Raw genomic sequence first — 21,085 nt, 5'->3', positions numbered from 1 at the left:
TAAAGGCCCCCAAGAAATGGAGGAATAATCGGCGTTATTTAAAAGCCATGAAACATTTAATTGAAGTAATGTTTCTTCCTAAAGGGCACAGTGGAGATTTAGTAGCGTACATATGCTAATTTAATTGGATTTTCTTTTATTATTATTATAATTTTGGACTTATTTTTTTCAAACATCTGCACTAAAATCTCATTGGGAGCATGTTAGTTATTTTTAGACGTCCAATCAATTAATAGGTTTGTATACAATATGGTATAATTCACATTTTATGCTAATATGCTAATCTGATCTTTAGTTTTAGTTGTTATAAATTATTATATAAATAATTGTTTTAGGTGATCAGTTTTCTTAATAAATTCCAAAATAAACATCAGTATAGAGTATTTTATGTATATTTTTTTTGTTTTTGTAATGTTTTTTTTTGTACAAGTAGAAAAATATTTCAAAATTATTTTTAAAAGCATTCTGTTTTAGTTTTAGTTAAGTTATTATATAAATAATTATTTTAGATGATTAGATTTCTTGATAAATTCCAAAATAAACATCAGTACAGAGTATTTTATGTATATTTTTTTGTATTTGTAATTTCTTTTCTTATGTTTTTGTACAAGTACAACAAATATTTCAAAATCATTTTAAAAAGCATTTTTTGGGCAATTTTAATGTAAAAAATGAAATAAATTCAACAAAAGCAAAATTACTCATGACAGAGTATTGGGCTGTCCTGGGGGCGGGGCCAAATGCTCTGACTTGGTGAGGGAAAGACCCTCAATCACCTGAGATTTGTCACGTTTCAATCACGGGGGTGTCGGAGCTAAAGTCATGTCTTGTTTTTGGAGCTCAACATGGCGTATCGGTGTCAGACGCGCCTGTCTAAAAAGGGTCTGTCATTAACCTTGGAAGGGAAGGGGGGCCTTATTAGGTTAGCGCCTAAAGACACAAAAAAAATGAAAAAATTAAATAAAAAAGCCAATTATTAAAAGTTACCAAAAGGGGAACACAAAGATGAGTTTTGGGACTCCGTTAGATCTGTTTTTTGTTATCGGCCGCCATCTCTCCCAATGTTGTTTTTAATCCAGGTTGAAAAAAAAAAATAGGATTTCATGTTTATTGTTTAGATGGCACTGTCCAAGGTGTGGCTGGCGGGCCAGAAGTGGTCCGCGAAGGGGGTTCGATTTGGGTCATTTGGCCAGACGAGCACTTTGTAGTTATAAAAGCATTAAAAGCATATTATTCCATTCAATCAATTTCTTCCATGTTTTTAATACAGGTTGAAAAGGCAGGATTTTGTATTTATTTTTTTTAGATAGGGGTGTCCAAAGTGAGGCTCGTGGGCCGGATGTGGTTCGGTAAGGAGGTTGGAGTTGTGATGTTTGGCCTGACGGGCTCTTTGTAGCTATAAACGCATACAAAAAGCATTAAAAACATTTAAAAAAAATAAATAAAAACATTAAAAAGCATTAAAAGTCATTTTAAAAACATTAAAAAGCATTAAAAAAACCATCAAACAACATTCAAAAACATTAAACAACATTAAAAACATTAAACAACATTTAAAAACATTAAACAACATTTAAAAACATCTTAAAAAATATTTTTTAAAAAACATTAAAAAAAACAAACAAATAAAAAAATATGTTAAAAAAATCATTAAAAAATCATTAAAAAAACATTAAAAAATCATTAAAAAGCATTCAATTCAATCAATTTCCTCCATCTTTTTAATCAATTTTTAAAAGTCACAATTTCATATCTATTATTTAGTCAGTGGCGTCTAAGCTACGGTTGGCGGGCCTTAAGTGGTCCGCTAAGGGATCTGATTCGGCCCCTGGATTTGAGTTTTTCACCCTTATGTGCACTTTGTCGCTATAAAAGCATTAAGAAACAACAATAAAGGCATTCCATTCAATTTATTCATACTATAGGTCAGTGAGGGCAAACACAAGGCTCTCGAGCCACATGCGGTTTATCACATATTATATTTTGAATATAGTGTGGCTTTTTGTGCTAACTAAGGCTAAGTTACATTATATGCATGTGTTGAGTATACAATTTGTCAATTGGACTTCATTTTTTATTGTTTTTTTTTTTCATATGTCCATTTTGTTATGTGTTTGCAGACCCTTGGATCCTCCCCAGCATCCACCCCCAGCGCTCCAGTGACGGGTTACAAGCGCATGGTCATTCCCAATCAACCTCCACTGACCGCCACCAAGAAATCGACCCCCAGATCCCAAATGGGCGGTTCGTCCACTCTTCCGGCCAAACTGCAGCCCGTGGCGGCGTCTTACGCCACGGCGTCCACGCCCAGCCAGCCCACCTTCAACGTCCAAGTCCGTTCGGCTCAGCCCAGCCCCCAGCACCCCAGCGGGGGTGCGCAACACTTGGGTGGGGGGCCGCCGGCCCGCGGAACCCCCCAGGCGCACTACGTGCCGGCCCAGGCTAAAGGGCCGGACTTTGCTTACGGACCCCCGCAACCGGGGTTCTCCCCAATGGGTCCGGGACCCTATCAGGATCAGCAGGCCTACACCACCAGACCCGAACCCTATCAAGCAGCAGGGCCGAAGAAGACCTATATTACTGATGTCCCACCAAGTTTGGACCTCTACACTTCTGGACCGACTATTCCACCAAAGGTAGGAAAAATTTTACAAATTTCAAAGTAAAACATTATCTTGACTTACTGTATTTAGGTAAATAATGCACAAAGAGGTATTTTTAAATTTGGATCAAAAACTAAGAACATAGCATATTTTTTTGTGTAAGAAAACTGTCACGAATTTCAAAATAAAACGCTACCTTGACTAAGCCTATTTAAGTAAATAACGCACAAAGAGGATGAAAAATGAAGTCTTTTTAAATTTTGATCAAAAACTATGCACATACCAATTTTTTGCGCATCAGTAAAATTTCACAAATTTCAAAATAAAACACTATCTTGACTTAGCCTATTTAAGTAATGCACAAAAAAGGGTTAAAAGTTTTTTTTTATTTAATCAAAACTAAGAACACACCATTTTTTCTTGTGTAAAAAATGTCACAAATTTCAAAGTAAAACATTACCTTGATTTAGCGTATTTAAGTAGGTAATGCCCAAAAGAGGATTTTAAAAAAGCCATTTTTTTTGTAGTTGATCAAAAACTAAATACATACCATATTTTCTTGTGTAAAAAGATGTCACAAATTTCAAAGTAAAACATTACCTTGACTTACCGTATTTAAGTAATGCACAAGAAGGATGAAAAATGAAGGATTTTAAAAATTTGATCAAAAACCAAGAACATACTGTATTTTCTCGCATACAAGCCGTATTTGTAGCTAAAAAAATAATGACTGAATCAAGGGTTTGGCTTATATGCGCACAAATACAAGAGAAATTGTCAAATTCAACCATTTTATGGCCATTTTAAGGGTGTGGCTTATACGCAGAGGTGGCTAATATGCGTTAAATGTGGTAAAGTAATCCGATTTTTTATTTTTTCATCTGATTTTGGCCAAATATTTCTACTTTTTCCATTCCATTTCTCCATAGCAAGTCTAACATATTCCCACTAGTACTGCCATGTTGGGTGTGTATGTAGTTGTGTACTTTTTGTGTGTACTTTGTGTGTGTGTGTGTGGAGATCTAATATTCACCCGCACGGCAAAGCGGCGGCAGGGGAAATGCGGCAGGGGAAATGCTGGCGGTCTTTGATTGTGATGCATAGAATAAACTGTTGTTTTAACCTTTATGCATATTTCAAAGATGGCGTCCGTTGGGGCCATCTCCATCACTTTGGTTCACAAAGGGAGGGGGGGGGGGGATAACATTTGCGGGGTCGGCGTTTTTTGGAGATTGGAAGTTTTGACCGGTTTAGGGTTCAATTTTTTGGGGGAGGGATTAATTTGTAAAAAAAAAAGTTTTTTGTAATTAAGAAAAATCTGGAAAATTTTGGAAGCTGTGAGTTTTGTAAGTAGAGGTCCCATTGCAGTTTGAAATTGAAGGATTTTTTTTGCATATTTTTTGGGGGACAGGCGTAAAACGAATAATAAAACTCGCCTCTAAGACACTTTTCTATTTACGAAAAATTCTGGAAAATTCTGGAAGCCGTTAATTTTGTAACTAGAGGTTCTACCGCGTTTTTAAATTGAAACTGAAAGGTTTATTTGCCCATTTTTGGGGGGGAACAACTGTGAAATGAATAACAAAACTTGCTTCTAAAACAATTTTGTAATGATGAAAAATCTGGAAAATTCTGGAAGCCCTTAATTTTGTAAGTAGAGGTCCCACTACGTTTTAAAATTGAAATTCCATTTCTGTGGAATAAATGAAATAACTATCTAAAACTGCTCTATTTTTACTAGAAAATCCAGAAAAAATCTGGAATGCCATTAATTTTTAAGTAGAGGTTCCACATAACTTGCATTTAAAACACTGCTCTTTTTCTACTAGAAAATACAGAAAAATCTTGAATGCCATTAATTTTGTAAGTAGAGATCCCACCTTGTTTTAAAATAGAAATTGAAGTCTCTTTTTCCATCTAAATCTGCTCTATTTTTACTAGAAAATCCAGAAAAATCTGGAATGCCATTCACTTTGTAAGTAGAGGTCCCAATCTATTTTAAAATTGAAATTGAAGGGTTTATTTTTCATTTTCTGAGGATAATGAAGATAACTTAAATCTAAAACACTGCTCTATTTTCTACTAGAAAAATCCTGAAAAATCTGGAATTTTGTAAGTAGAGGTTCCACCGCGTTTTAAAATAGAAATTGAAGGGTTTATTTTTCCGTTTCTGCGGAACAAATGAGATAACTTGCTTCTAAAACTGCTTTATTTTTCCTAGAAAATCCAGAAAAATTCAGAAAAATCTAGAAAAATCTTTTTGAATTGAAATTGAAGTGTTTCTCTTCCATTTTCATGGAATACATGAGATAACTTGCGTCTAAAACAACCCTACTTTCACTAAAAAAATCCAGAAAAATCTAGAATCCCATTCATTTTGTCAATAGAGCTCCCACCATATTTCAAAATTGAAAACCCCAACAACTCCTTTCTCCATTTTGTTCTCGTTTTCCACCCCGAGAGAGCTTTTAAATCCACAGAGAGCAACTTGTTGCAACGTTGTTGAACAACATCTCTGGAAAGTGAAAGGCTCCGCCCACTCGCTCGCCCCGGCCGGCGTTAATTCAAGGATTCCCGTACAAAAGCTCGGCTCCGGCATCCCACGGGAACGCCTCATCAAGGACCCGACGTGTTTTACTAAACACAAATTACGAACGCCAGCCTAATTATATTTGTTCAAAAACAAGGAAATGTTTTTCTTTTTTTACTTGAAAGCTCGCCCCGACGTCCCAGTTTGCCGCCAAATCACAAAAGGTGACGTTTAGTACGTTTCTTTGCCTTTGATGCCACATAAAAGAAAAAGGGAAGAATTCATTAAACGCAATACTAGACGCAAATGAGGGTGCCGGAATATATTTAGACGTTGCTCTGCTCTCGGAGGTCTTTCGACGAGTTGCTCTGGATTTGTTCATTAACGTCGTCAAGGATGCCAGAATAGGCCCTTTTTTTAATGATTTTTTTTGTTTTTTTTTAAATAGAAATAATCTATTCTATTGTCACATGGAATATTTGAATGCGGGAAATATTTGCAAAGTTATTTGGTGGCTGAAAAATTGGTTTTTGGAATTTGGGGGACAAAATTGAACAAGAAAAAATGGATAAAAAATTCATTTTTATGGGATTTTTTGGGGAAAATATTTGGTTTTATTTAGAGAAAAAATATAGATGCAACCAAAAATAAATATTTGAATAAAGTAAAATGTTAGCATTGATTAAAAATACTTGTATGTATTAAAAAATTGAAAATATAGAGTCAAATTTAATGATAAACCGTCCCAAAATGGATTGAAAAATGGCTAATGAAATAAATTGACAAAAAATTACTCCAAAGTTAAATTCCTATGGAAATGTTTTGTGATAATATTTGTTTTTATTTAGAAAATAATATAGCTGCAAGGAAATGTTTAGAAAATTTATTTTGGTAAAATAAAATGTTACAATTGAAGAAAATGCTTGAATATATTAGTTTAAGGAAAAAGCTAGTATTTAATTATATAATAATATGAATTAAAAAAAATTAAAAAATATATAGAAAAATTAAATTAAAGAAAGATATATATACAAATTATTTAAATATAAATATAAAACAAATATTTAAATATATATATATATATATATATATATATATATATATATATATATATATATATATATATATATATATATATATATAAATAAATAATTTGTATATATATATTTAAATATTTGTTTTATATTTATATTTAAATAATTTGTATATATATATATATATATATATATATATATATACAAATTATTTAAATATAAATATAAAACAAGTATTTAAATATATATATATATATATACAAATTATTTAAATATAAATATAAAACAAATATTTAAATATATATATATATATATATACAAATTATTTAAATATATAAAAATATTTAGATATAGAAATTATTTAAATATATAGAAATATATATGTAAAAAAATATTTAGATAGATATATAAATTATTTTTTATATATATATGTAGAAAAAATACAGCTAGAACAAAATGTTTCAAAAAATTATTTTCATTTTTAAAACAAAATATTACAATTGCTAAAAAAAACCCTGATTAACAAATACATCCTAAGCACAAAAAACAGAATAATAAATATAAAAAAATATAAAATTACAGTAAACAATGATAAACTCCTCCACCATTTTGCCAAATGACAACCTCCCCCAAAATCTTAATTTCCATCCCCTAATCTCCTTCTTCCTCTCATTTTAACAATCGCAACAATTAAAATATGAACCATTCCAAAAGCCCGTCCTCCCTAATGATGTCGTGACTCGTCCTTAACCTTCGACTGCCATTTTTTTCCGATTAAAACTGCACTAAAAGAAGCCGCCGTCTCCATTAACCTGATTGATTGACAGCATATCTGCTCGCTATTTGACGGATATCTTCATTAAGTCATCACTGTGCGACCATTCATGGAAGGTCACGACCAGTTTAAAGACTTTTGACGCTAGCCAAATCTCTGTTTTTTTTTTGGTCCAAAAAATAAACGAGGCATTTCCACGAGCGCTAAAGCTAAGCTGGATGACAACTCTTGTTATTACCGGCTGATCTTGATTGACGGCCGTTTTGGATGGAGAAGGATTATTTTTTGGCAATCCCGAGTGGCGGCTAATGGTTAGCGTAAATTTTGGTGGTACCTCTACTTACAACATTCGTTCCAGAACTTGTTTTGTAACTTGGATTTTGTATCAATAGAAAAGTACTTGATGTGTAAGACCTTTAATTTAGTCCACAGTCCTAAAAAAAACAAAAAAATGGGTAACTAAACCCTTTAAAAATGATCAAAGTGTTCTAATTTTGGGTGGAAAATGTGAAAAATGCACAAAAATGTGAGAAAATGATCAGAAAATGATTTAAAGATGTATTAAAATGACAAATAAGCATGCAAAAACTTCTAGTTTATGTAATGCGGATGCTAACGTTAGCACAACTGGAAATGATGAATTCAAAACATTAGCATAGCATTAGCATCAGTCATGGATGACAGGACACGCCTCTTCATTTCATTCGCACCAGTAATTTTAAATAAAATTAAAAAGTTGCTTCAACTAGACTAAAAAAAAAACATTAAAAGAATTTAAAAAAATTAAAAAATAATGTCATAATTTATAAAAAAAAACATGGAGATTTGTTATTATGAGACAGCCAATGGGAAGCAAGCACAGTGTAGGGATTTTGTCAAGCAGGATGTAATACTACCGTGACAATTTCAAAATAAGATAATGCATAAAATGATCAAAAATGATTTATGGATGTATTAAAATGACTAAAAGCATGAAAAAACATCTATTTGTGCTAGGAGGAAGCTATCGTTAGCACACAAACACAATTTCAAATTATGATTTCAAAAAACACTCAAAAACTTACAAAACATAATAAATAAAAGTTGTCTTTGTGAGACAGCCAATGGGAAGCAAGCAGAGTTTCAGGATTTTGTCAAGCAGGACATAATGCTACCATGACAATTTCAAAATAAGATGCGGCCTACTATAATCAAAAAAGGATTTATAAATGTATTAAAACATCTAACAAACATGCAAAAACATCTATTTATGAAAATAAGAAAAAGCTAACATTATCACATGCGCGCTTTATTCTGAAAATACAGGAAATAACTTTAAAACATCTGCACTTTAACGACGTTTAAATCCATCAAATCAGGCTTCCGTGATGTAGTTTTCCCTTTGGAATTTTTCCTTGAACCCCCCCCCCCCCCCCTTTTTTAGCTTGTTGTTATTGCCCCCCGCCCCCCTCCCCCATAGACCCCCCCCCCCCCCCCAGATTGCTGGTGGCGTCCCCTCTCTGCACTCAACAGATTTCCAAATATTTGTTTTCAGGCGCATGTGTCACTTCCAAACACATGACCTACTTTTGTACTCACGCACAATCTTACAAACGTAAAAAAAAAACCCGCAAAAAACCCGCCTTGCTTTTTTAATCCTGGCGTACATTCCACGTGGTCCTTTCGCGGGAATCCCGTCTGCACGAGAACACGCGTCGGTTATGGCTCCGTCCTCAATTTTTAATTATGGTACACAGCTGCTCAATGTTATATTTCTATATTTTTGCTCCCCCCTCCCCTTCCTTTTGCCCCCCCCCCCCCCCCCCCCAGCATTTAATTGGAGCTGAAAGAGAATGACCTATTTTGTTTGGAGAACATTTCGACTTTATATGTGCTCCTCTTCACCAGGCGGAAGGAAGGTGGCCTCGGGATATGTGGGAATAAAGAAATATTACAATGGTCATAACATTTCAATAACTGAAAAGTAGCATTGCGCTAAAGCTAGCACCCGGATTGAGACCGTTGGCGGTATTAGCAAGTATTTGAAAATAGGTTTAATGTGTACTTTTCATGAATGTGAGAGTCAAAGAGGAAAGTCAAACAAGCCAAATTATTTTTCTAATTTAGTGTAAAAGCTCTATTTGAACGGCTCCTCTAATGTCACGGCTCTTTTAATTGAATGGCTCCCCCAATTGATCGGCTCCTCCCAATTTGAACGGCTCCCCCCAATTTGAATGGCTCCTCCCAATTTGAATGGCTCCTCCCAATTGAACGGCTCTTCCCAATTGAACGGCTCCTCCCAATTGAACGGCTCCCCCCAATTTGAACGGCTCTCCCCCATTGAACGGCTCCCCCCAATTGAACGGCTCCTCCATTTTTTAAATGGTTTTTGAACGGCTCCTCCATTTTTTAAAAATGTTTTTTGAACGGCTCCTCCATTTTTGAAATGGTTTTTAAAAGGCTCCTCCAATTGAATGGCTCCTCCAATTGAACGGCTCCTCCATTTTTTAAAATGGTTTATGAACGACTCCTCCAATTTGAACGACTCCTCCAATTTGAACGACTCCTCCAATTTGAACGACTCCTCCAATTTGAACGGCTCCTCCAATTTCAACGGCTCCTCCAATTTGAACGGCTCCTCCAATTTGAACGCCTTCTCCAATTTGAACGGCTCCTCTATTTGAACGGCTCCTCTATTTGAACGGCTCCTCTATTTGAACGGCTCCTCTATTTGAACGGCTCCTCTATTTGAACGGCTCCTCTATTTGAACGACTCCTCCAATTGAACGACTCCTCCAATCCAACGGCTCCTCCAATTGAACCCTTAAAAAATTTAATTTAATCTGCGAGTATGCAGTAATTTAGCATTAAAATATTTACTTTATTAATATTTTTGCCAAAACAAACCCAAAACCAAACACCCTCGACTCATTGCGTGCGCCCGCTGTAGCCTGATGTCGAAACCGATTAGTTGACAAGGGGGGTAAAGGTGAGTGATTGGTCGGATCTTGTCACCTGATACCCACTAAAAAAATAAATAAACAAGAAGCCCTGTCACGCAATTTCCTTTAAAATGTCCGTCTTTTTGTTGAAAATTCCGGATGACCCATATCTAAACCCACACACAGTGACGTCCTCGTCTACAGAAGCGGCTCGACGGCCGCGACTGGCTCGCGTCACGCTCCCGTCCGGCGGCGTTTCGTGCCACTTGACAGACGTCGTCAGTCGCCGGCTGACATGAGGACGCCCGTCGTCTCCGATGTCAATCAAAGCGGCGGCCTGTCAAAAGACACGAGTTTGTCGCCCCCGAACAAAAACAAAACAAGCGGAAAGACAATCGGCGCTTCCTTAGCGACGCTAACGACTATTTAGCTCCTTTTTTTTAGGTTAAAGGTCATCGTATTGTCACGTAATAGTCGCTCACGTAATATCGGACCACTCCCTCGTGTGGCTTATTAGCGGGTAATGTAATATTAGCTTTGGCGTCCCGCGGCTTTTCAGACGTGACCGACAATGGGATTATCGGACGAGGGGAGGCTTATTACGAGCCGGGGAACGATAAGACACAAAATGGAGTGTGGCTGGCGTTCACGTGGGATGGCGGAAAGGTTTTATTGGATTGCGCTGACTTTGGAGGGAAAAAAAGGAGAGAATAGCGGTTTGTTGTCAAGTGGCGCCGCTAAACGAGCGATTACAGCGGCTTAGGCGACTGGCTTTCACCCGAACAATAAAAGGATTGGCGGGATCCGTCACACACACACACACACACGCGCGCTATCCTTTTCGCTCACTTCCTGTATGCGTCCATGGCTTTGTGTGGCGTCGTTGGCGCTCGCCTACGTCGGAACGAGCAAGCCGTGGCTAAAGTTGTTTCCTTTAAAGATGACGAGCTTGTGTCCCGGACGGACAAATTGTTTACAAACTTATTGGCATTTTTTATCTTATGATGGTTGGTTTTGGTTGTGACCCGTCATCTATTTATATATATATATCTATAACATTTATTTAGAAATATTTTTTATTTATTCTGTGTGGATGTGTATATGTGTGTGGTAGTATGTATGTGTATGTTTTTGTTTTTGTGTGTGTTTGTGTATTTGTAGGTTTGTGTGTGTGTATGTTTGTTGTGGGGTTTGTTGTGTTTTTTGTGTATGTTTTTTGAGTGTATGTTTGTGTTTTTTGTATGTTTTTTTGTGTTTTTTGTGTTTTTTTGTGTTTTTTGAGTTTTTGTGTGTTTTTGTGTTTTCGTGTGTTTGTGTTTTTTTGTGTGTTTTGTGTGTTTTGTGTGTTTTTGGTGTTTTTTGTATGTTTTTTGTGTGTGTATGTTTGTGTTTTTGTGTTTTTTTGTGTGTGTATGTGTGTTTTTTGTGTAGTTTGTGTTTTTTGTGTGTTTTTGTGTGTTTTTTTGTGTGTTTTTTGTGTTTGTGTTTTTTGTGTGTTTATGTTTGAGTGTGTGTATATTTTGTTTTTTGTGCGTATGTCTTTGTGTGTATGTTTTGTGTGTGTGTATATTTGTTTTTTTGTGTATGTTTTTGTTGTGTCTTTTGTGTGTTTTGTGTGTTTTTGTTTTTTGTGTTTTTGTGTTTTTTGTGTTTGTGTTTTTTGTGTGTTTATGTTTGTGTGTGTATATTTTGTGTTTTTGTGCGTATGTCTTTGTGTGTATGTTTGTGCTTCTCAAATAACAATAATAAACAAACCAATAACAATAAGTAGTAATCTACAAAATTGAGTAGGGATCAATAATCAGTAATCCATAAATAATAAATTCATGTATATAAATGTGTTTAAATATATGTATATATACAATAAAAGTAATGTTTATCTGTAAAAAAAATATTTCAAAAACTTTTAAAACTTAAATAATATATTTAATTACCGCCAATGGTGTTGCGTCATATTTGCCGGTTTCCTTCCAAGCGTTTTGAAGCTCAATTTTCCCATTTCACATTGATTTTGGCCCTTTCAGCATTTCACAACAATAATTGCGTCCTGCAAAAGACGTCTAATTGCCTCAAAAAACTTGATCATTCTTTCATTTCGGCTCGTCAATTTGCTTCTTTTTTTTTTAAGCGTGACCTCAAACCAAAATGATTTCTATTGTCACTAAAAAAAAAGAATAAAAAACACTGTTCGAGAATTGCGGCGCCACCAAAGCGAAGCGTTTTTTTTCTCGTTTTTTTGTCTTATTAAAGAGAAAAAGTCTGGGGGTGCCGTGACAAAAAGCGAAGCCTAACAAGGCGCTTTAAACTCCGCCACCGCGTCGCTGCGGGCTGTCAAAGAAGCAGATCAGGTATAAAAAACCCGCTTTACCGTCAAAAAAAAGTCGCTTTGGGTTAATCGCTACGTTTTGCTACTGCGCTTTTGATGTGTAGCTCAGATTAAGTGGCTAAGATCTTTCAAAAACCACCAGACCAAAGGCCTTAATGGGAGACGACTTTTGCTTCTTTTGAGGTGAATTTGACGTATTTTGTCCTTTGATTGCATTATTTCCGCAAAATTTAAATGTACCGTATTTTCACCACTATAAGGCGCACTTAAAAGTCTTACATTTTCTCCAAAATAGACAGTGCGCCTTATAATCCAGTGCGCCTTATATATGGAAAAAACAGAAAACCAAAAACGAAAAAACACCACTGTCGGATATTAAAAAAATCACAAACGCCTGAACTGAAACAATACTGTTAAATATAATGTAATGTAATCTTCCATCATATAGCTCCTCCCCCACTGCAAGATTTTATACCAAAAAAATCCAAAACATCAACAATGGCTGGCTCTAGAGGTGACTGTAAAGTAGCGAGTGCTTCATACCTGGAAGTCAATAGCAATTACCATATTTTCACCACTATAAGGCGCACTTAAAAGTCTTACATTTGCTCCAAAATTGTCAGGGCGCCTTATAATCCAGTGCGCCTTATATATGGAAAAAACAGAAAAACAAAAACAAAAAACCACCACTGTCGGATATTAAAAAAACACAAACGCCTGAACTGAATACTCAATACTGTTAAATATGCAGATGCCATCTTAGTTTACAAAATCTTCCATCATATAGCTCCTCCCCCACTGCAAGATTTTATACAAAAAAAATCCAAAACATCAACAATGGCTGGCTCTAGCGGTGACTGTTGTGTAGTGAGTGCTTCATACCTGGAAGTCAATAGCAATTTCCGTATCTTCACGACTATACGGCGCACTTAAAAGTCTTACATTTTCTCCAAAATAGCCAGACAGTGCGCCTTATAATACAGTGCGCCTTATATATGGAAAAAATGTCATTCATTGAGGGTGCGTTTTATAATGCGGTGCGTACCTCGATTTACGGAATTCATTCGGCTCAGAAGTTTTGTAACTTGGATTTTTTGTTGTAAGTAGAGACACAGTTTATATGTAAATACCTGTTTTTTATTGTTTTGTTGGTGCTAGGCCACTTGGTGAATTGGATTGGACGACTCTGTAATATCTTAAAAATGTAAACTTCACTGTATACCAATATTAGATAATGATATTTTTGGGGGGGGAAATTACAACTTATGCAGTTTAAAAAACGAAAAAAAATCTGTAAAATATTTATACGGATTTTTCTTTACTGTTTTATGGACGCTGATTATTTCTTCAAGCTGGCAACTAAACATTATTTTTATGTGTACTAGCATAGCGCTAACTTCCAAACGTTTTTGGTCATCCGGAGCATTTTAGCTAGTTAGCTTTGTCGTGAAATTGTTTTCCTTTTCACCCAAAATTTGCCTTAGGCAGTTTTTAGGTCCATACGTTTCCAAAGTATCGAATCTAGACTCCATATTGACAAAATTTTGAACCTGTAGCCGCAAAAAAACATCCCTCATCTACGAATTGGACACCAAAAACGATGTAGCGACGACCATCTTGTTTTTAGAGCGATTTGATTTGGGATTGAAGCCAATCGGAACCTCCCAAACGTCTCAATTAGAAGGAACGGCTCAAAGGTCAACACAGACGTCAACCCGAAGCGAATTATTGAAAATCAAAGTCGGCGTAAAGATCCGCTCGGCGAAGGTCATCAAAAAAAAAATGGAGTCTAGTTGAGAAGACCTCACAAAGGACACCCGCGACGGCACAAGATAAGCACTTGTGGGATGATTTGGTGGAAATGTCAGACGGAAACTAGTGGTTTTTTTTTCCCAACGCACTCGAGTATGGATTATTTTTAGTCCATTTCTATCGAGGTGGTGGTGGTGCTTATCATGAATAATTGGCAGTGGTGCCTTCAAATGACTCTTCTGAACTTTTTTTGAACCATTTTTCTAAGTTAATGTTAAGTTGAATTATGGCTGGAAGTTTTTTTGTGGTTTGCGAATTCGGGCTCGCAGTTTTGGGGTCGTGGGTTTGATCCTTGGTCGATTATTAGTGTTGTAGATGGGGTTTTTCGGGGTCTAGTTTAGTCCCACATCCCAGAAATGTCTGTGCTAGGCTAAAAAAATGTTTTAAAAGTTGGAAAAAAATTTGGGTTTGCAGTTCTGGGGTCGTGGGTTTGATTCCTGGTTGGTTTTTGCAGTTTGTATGTTGTCCCTGGGCTTTTGTGGGGGTTTCTCCTGGGACTCCGGTTTCATCCCAGATCCTAAAAACATGTATGCTAGGCTAAAAAAACGTTTTAAAAGTTGGAAAAAATTTTGGACTCGCAGTTCTGGGGTCATGGGTTTGATTCCTAGTCAGTCATCATCGTTTGTATGTTGTCCCCAGGGTTGCGTGGGGTTTCTCCGGGGAGTCTGGTTTCATTCCACATCCCAAAAACCTGCATGCTAGGCTAAAAAAATTGTAAAGTGTAATTTTTTTTTTCAGGCTCGCAGTTCTGTGGTCGTGGGTTTGATTCTTAGTCGGTCATTGCTGTTTGTATGTTGTCCCTGGGCTTGTGTGGGGATTTTCTAGGGACTTGGGTGTCATCCCACATCCTAAAAACATGCATGTTAGGCTAAAAAAAATGAAGTGTAATTTTTTTTCAGGCTCGCAGTTCTTTGGTCGTGGGTTTGATCCCTGGTCGGTCATTGCTGTTTGTGTGTTGTCACTGGGCTTGCGTGGGGTTTCTTCGGGGACTCCAGTTTCCTCCCACATCCTAAAAACATGCATGCTAGGCTAAAAACAATTTAAAAGTATATTTTCTTTCAGGCTCGCAGTTCTGTGGTCGTGGGTTTGATCCCTGGTTGGTCATTGCTGTCCAACACCCCCCCCCCCCCCCTCTCCCTGCGATTCTTGAAAAAAATGTGACTTTTCCTTCCATTCATTGTCCATTTTTTTGGGCTAATGTGACTTATAGTCCAACAAATACGATATCCATAGTCTTTTTGGGGGTGCCGTAACGCAAGGATGAGTCAGGGACGTCCTTTGTTCCGCTGCAGAACGTGCGCGACCTCTTTGTAGCCGGCCGCCGGGGCCTGAACCAGGGTCGGCTCTCTGGCGGGGGGTTTGGGGCGCCGACGTGCATGCAAATGGCGAGCGCCGACCTTCCGGCGCCGCTTCATTAGCGTCGTCGGCCGTGCGTGCGTGCGTGACTGCGTTAATTCAAGCTTTTCAAAGCATACGTTCTCTCCGCCGTAAACAGACCGCAGGTGTTCTTTTTTTCCCTCAACTTCCTGTTTGTGTTTCCTTTCAGAGCGGCGGCGGCGGCGGCCCCCCGCCGGCCCACCCCGAGGATGAGCTGGAGCGCCTGACCAAAAAGATGCTCTTTGACATGGACCACCCGCCGTCCGAGGAGTACTTTGGTGAGCATTTTATCGTTTTTTTGTTGGTGGTACTGTGATTTACTTACAAGAAATGGGCGTCTTGGAACGATTACCCGACAAAATGAATCGTACCGTATTCTCCGTACTATAAGGCGCAACTAAAAGACTTCCGTTTTCTCAAGTTCTCTAGTTCATCTATTACACAACCCACTACTACTACTACTGCAGCAGCTCCATCTAGTTTATACTATAACAAAATTACTATTACTGCAGCTCTATCTAGTGACCCTATAACACAACCCCCTACTACAACTACAGCTCTATCTATTTCACAACCCACTACTACTTCTAGTACTACCACAACTACCACCATCATTACTACTGCAGATCCATCTAGTTTCTACTATAACAAAATCCACTACTACTACTAAAGCTCTATCTAGTGCATCTATTTCACAACCTACTACTACTACTACTACTACTAGACCTACTACTACTACCACCATTACTACTACAGATCCATCTAGTATCTACTATAACAAACCCACTACTACTAAAGCTCAATTTAGTGTATTTATAACATAATCCACTACTACTACTCTATCTAGTGCATCTATTTCACAACCCACTACTACTACCACCACTATTACTACAGATTCATTTAGTATTTACTAAAACAAAACCCACTACTACTACTAAAGCTCCATTTAGTGTATTTATAACAAAATCCACTACTACTACTAATACTCTATCTAGTGCATCTATCTCACAACCCACTACTACTACTACAGATTCATCTAGTATCTACTCTAACAAAACCTACTACTACAGCTCTATTTTGTGTATTTATAACAAAATCCACTATTACTACTAATGCCCTAGCTCGTGCATCTATTACACAACCTACTACTACTACTATAACAAAACCCACTACTATTACTACAGCTCTATCTAGTGACTTTCTAACAACTCCCTACTACTAATACAGCTCCATTTTCACATTTTTATAAACTCTTTTTGTTGTTGTTGTTGTAATAATCGAGGGAGGACTGTAGTACGAAGTTTTGTATTCCGGGTTTTATATTCATTATAATGAATCAAATTTAAAACCAGGCAACCATTTTTATTCCACTTTATGGATTATTTCCAATCATTCTATTCCACTGTATTGTAGGCGGCTTCTATTTACGTCCTTTTATATAAATATATTTATATTTTCCACTTTTTCTGATAATTAATTTAGCTCTAGCGCGCATAAATAAAAATATAACTGCTAGGATTAAACGTTAATACTCTTTCGGGGATTGAACGAGGATTCTCTACGTTTAGACGTAGCTGATATTTTTCCCGCCCTCTCCCCTTCTCTAGAGCTTCTAATCCCCCACGGGGGTGCCGGTGCTGGGCGGGCGGGGTGGGTTGGCATGGCGTCGCCTCACGTGCCCATTAGAAGGCCGACTGTGGCGTGGAGGTGGAGGATCATATTATTATTATCACGTTTAAAATGTTTCCCAAGACTTTAATTGGCTGCCTGGTTGAAGCCCAGGAGAAAAATGACCTTCAAAGACCCTTTAAAGACCTTCAAAGACCCTCAATGACTCATTTTTTTTACCGGTGGCGATTTGATTGACAGGTCAACGTTGTCGACTATAGGAAGTACACGTGTTGCGTTTGATTGGTTGGAAAAAACTAAGATTGTTCCAGAAGTGGTTTTGTTGGCTTGGATTTTTTTCGTAAGTAGAAGTGTGCTTTATATGTAAAAAAAATAATAATAATAAATAAAAAACGTGATCCGATCTAGTTAAAATTTAAGTTTAATGTAAGAGTAAACAACTAAAATGTTTGACGGAGATGGTTTCTGACATGAAATTTGGGGTGCACCAAAAATGTTTTAAGAATTAAAGTCTAGCAAGACACATAAAGACGGCCATTTTGGGGCAGAGTAAATATTTTAGGTCTCAAGTGGAACGCTACACTTTTTTAAATTTCGCTTCTCATATAGCCACATTCGATTTTTGCAAAAATATCATGAGAAAATCAACTCAAAAGTCTTCAAAAATTTTGCGCAAAAAGACAAAGTCAGCCATTTTGGTCCGAAGCAGCCATCTTAGGCCTAAAGGGGAACGCTACAATTTTTAGCTCACACGTCTCATATAGCCAAATTCAATTTTTTGCAAAAATATCCCCCAAAAAATCCACTCAAAAGTCTATAAAATCTTCTCCAAATTACAAAGTCGGCCATTTTGGTCCAAAGCAGCCGTTTTAAGCCTCTAGTGGAACACTCAAATTTTCAAAATAACCCTTCTCATATCTCCAAATTCGATTTTTGCAAAAATATCCCAAGAAAATCAACTCAAAAGTCTCTAAAATCATTGCACAAAAAGACATAGTCAGCCATTTTGGTTCGTAGCAGCCAGTTTCCACTAATTTCCCACTGTTCACTCCGGAATTTTGAAAAGTCACCCCCAAAGACATAAACTTATAGTGCGACAAATACTAATTTAAAAGAATAAAATAAAAAACAAATTAATAAAGCAGCTCTGCCAGGAACTCCAAAACAAAAAAATCTGCCATTTTGGATCAAAACACATAATTTCAACCCATGTTTTGAAAAATCCAAATCCAATTCCAATCATTCTCAAAAACCCTGGACCCCAAAGACCCCCCCCCCCCACCCCAAAATTTCTAGAACTTTCCATACCGTCACCACGGCAACCTTAAGATCCATCACTTAAGTCGGCCATCTTTCTCTACACCCATTCCCAAAGCGATATACTTTTACAATTACAAAGAATATAAAATCGCACAAGCTTGAGTATTAGAATCGAAAAAGACGAGGGGGGGGGGGGCATAGTGGCGAGGGGGGGTGGAGCTTCTGACGCCTCGGCCTCGCGGTCGCCAATACCCCGGGGCGAGTAATTAACGAGATTAATCAAAGTGGGCTCGCCAACTGGACCCAACGGTGGTTGCTCGCCAAAGTTCCTCGGCTATCGGCGGGGGTCTTTGATGAAGTTGAAACGGCGAGGTCTCCCGGGGGTCCGTCGGGGCTTCGTTGAATTGAATTAACGTTTGGAGATCCTCCATTTTAAGAGTTAAAAGGGGAATAAAAGCGGGTGGAAAGAGTTAAGTTGTCTGCGAAAACCTGAAAATGACAAAATCATGCATCTTAGGGTCTTTGATTTGGTGTCTTAGATGAGATCGGCGTCATCTGAAGGAGCCGTTTTTGTACAAATGTCATCATTCGTCATGTTTAATCCACTTAGGTGGCGCGTAGGTGTGTGCGCGAGGAAATTTAATAAGACGGCGAAGCGGCAAAGTACACATTTTGCTGGCATTTCTACGTTATTTTGTTGTCGCTACACGGCTGTCAAGCAAAAAAAAGCGGTACAACATAAAGCTGAATAATTGAAAAGGATGAGGGGCTTTGCATTATTTACAATTAGTGATGATGCTGTTTTTTGAGGGTTTTTTTTGTTTTGTTTTTAACCCCCTTTGGCTTTGTTTCGTTTTAATGCTGGAATGACGTGATTGGTCTTCTGACTCATTCTGACTTGACGGAATTTGGGAAAAATGTTAGCAAATATCGCGTACGTAGCGTATTTTTTGTACATATACATAGACACATACATATATATATATATTTACACACACACACACACACACACATATATATATATATATATATATATATATATATATATATATATATATATATATATATATATATATATATATATATATATATATATATATATATATATATATATATATATATATATATATATATATATATATATATATATATATATATATATATATATATATATATATATATATATATATATATATATATATATATACACACATACACATATATACAGGTATATACGCATATATACACATACAAATATATATACACATATATACATATATATACACACATATACTTATATACACACATATACACATATATATATAAATATATACGCATATATATACACATATTTACACACATATACAAATATATATACACTTATATATACACATATACACATAAATATACACATATACAGATATATATATATATATATATATACACATAAATATACACACATATAGATATATATATATATATATATATATATATATATATATATATATATATATATATATATATATATATATATATATATATATATATATATATATATATATATATATATATATATATATATATATATATATATATATATATATATATATATATATATATATATATATATATACACACGTATATATACTCATTTATATACACATTTATATACAATATATATTTAGTCCCATCTCCAGATAAATATTTACTCAAAATTTTACTCTTATGTCAAGACAAGTATTTGCTCAAAATTCGTCTCATATTTCAAAACAAATATTTGCTCCCAATAATACTTCTATCGCAAGACAAATATTTGCTCCAAATGTTACTCGTATCTCAAGACAAATATTTGCTCCAAATTTTACTCGTATCTCAAATTGCTCGCATATAATATCCCTTCCTTTCTATATTGGGTCATTCAAAAAAAAATGCTGACCTTCCTCCTCTCCTTTACCCCTCCCTCTTCTGGAATACTACAGAATTTTAATAATACCCAAATCCATATTTATACAACGTTACTCTCCAGTGAAGTTAGCCCAGCTTTCGTGAGACAATTACATTTTTAGGTTTCTTTTTTAAAAAATCAGTGCCCTGAAAACCCAAGCGGTAAAGTTGTTTTTTTCCGGGAAATGTCAGGCGTCATAATTTATGAGGTACCTGCCATAAAATGTTGATGAAGAATCTTGGAAGACCACGGACCAAAGATCAGCTGAGGTAATTGGGTCAGGTGGAAAGAAGTTTAGCTGCTGTTTCTTCTTCTTCGGTGGTATTAATAGACGTGTTCTTTTGACGCCGGTCGCCCACAGCGGCCTCTTGGGAAGGCGCTTTTAGGTGTTGCCTGGCTTGTCACAAGAAGGAGATATGGGTGTCAGATCACCCTGAAAAGATGAACTCCCTGCACCCTCATCAACGCACCCCAACAATCCCGGCTTCTACGTCGGTGCGGGTGTCAAACTCGGCTTAGTTGGCATAGAATAGACTAGTTTACGCCATTGACAACCTTAAAATATGACATTTTAGTAAATTGGATATCCATTGTTGTCAAGGGCAGGCAAATTGTTTGTTTTGTGTCAGTTTTGGTAGATTTTGGATCATTTTCTCTTGTTTTTGATGGATTTTTGTGAAGTTTCTGGTTCGTTGGTTGGTTCCTTTTGATTTTTGAGGGTTTTTTGTGAAGTTTCTGGTGTGTTTGTTGGTTCCTGTTGATTTTTGGGGGATATTTTTTCCCTGAAGGGTTTTGGGGGGGGGGGGGGGTGCTGGAGCTGGTCTCGCTAGTTTGGAGATCACCTGATTCAGTGCCAGCCAATCACAGGGCTCA

General features: G+C 36.4%; 1 protein-coding gene across 3 annotated transcripts in view; it reads left to right on the top strand.

Annotated features, from left to right (window-relative positions):
• The window catches only part of lpp (LIM domain containing preferred translocation partner in lipoma), a 103,191-nt gene that overhangs the window by 48,563 nt on the left and 33,543 nt on the right, over positions 1-21,085 (top strand). For all 3 annotated transcript variants that reach the window (XM_077717852.1, XM_077717850.1, XM_077717851.1), the window contains exons 5-6: positions 2,121-2,636; positions 15,548-15,656. In XM_077717852.1, the coding sequence (XP_077573978.1) occupies positions 2,121-2,636; positions 15,548-15,656 (625 nt within the window). The remainder of the gene's footprint in view (positions 1-2,120; positions 2,637-15,547; positions 15,657-21,085) is intronic.

Source organism: Stigmatopora nigra, chromosome 5 (assembly GCF_051989575.1).
Source record: "Stigmatopora nigra isolate UIUO_SnigA chromosome 5, RoL_Snig_1.1, whole genome shotgun sequence".
Taxonomy (NCBI): Eukaryota; Metazoa; Chordata; class Actinopteri; order Syngnathiformes; family Syngnathidae; genus Stigmatopora; species Stigmatopora nigra.
The sequence above is the reverse complement of the archived record's forward strand: the minus strand, read 5'-3'. Positions and strand labels throughout refer to the sequence as shown.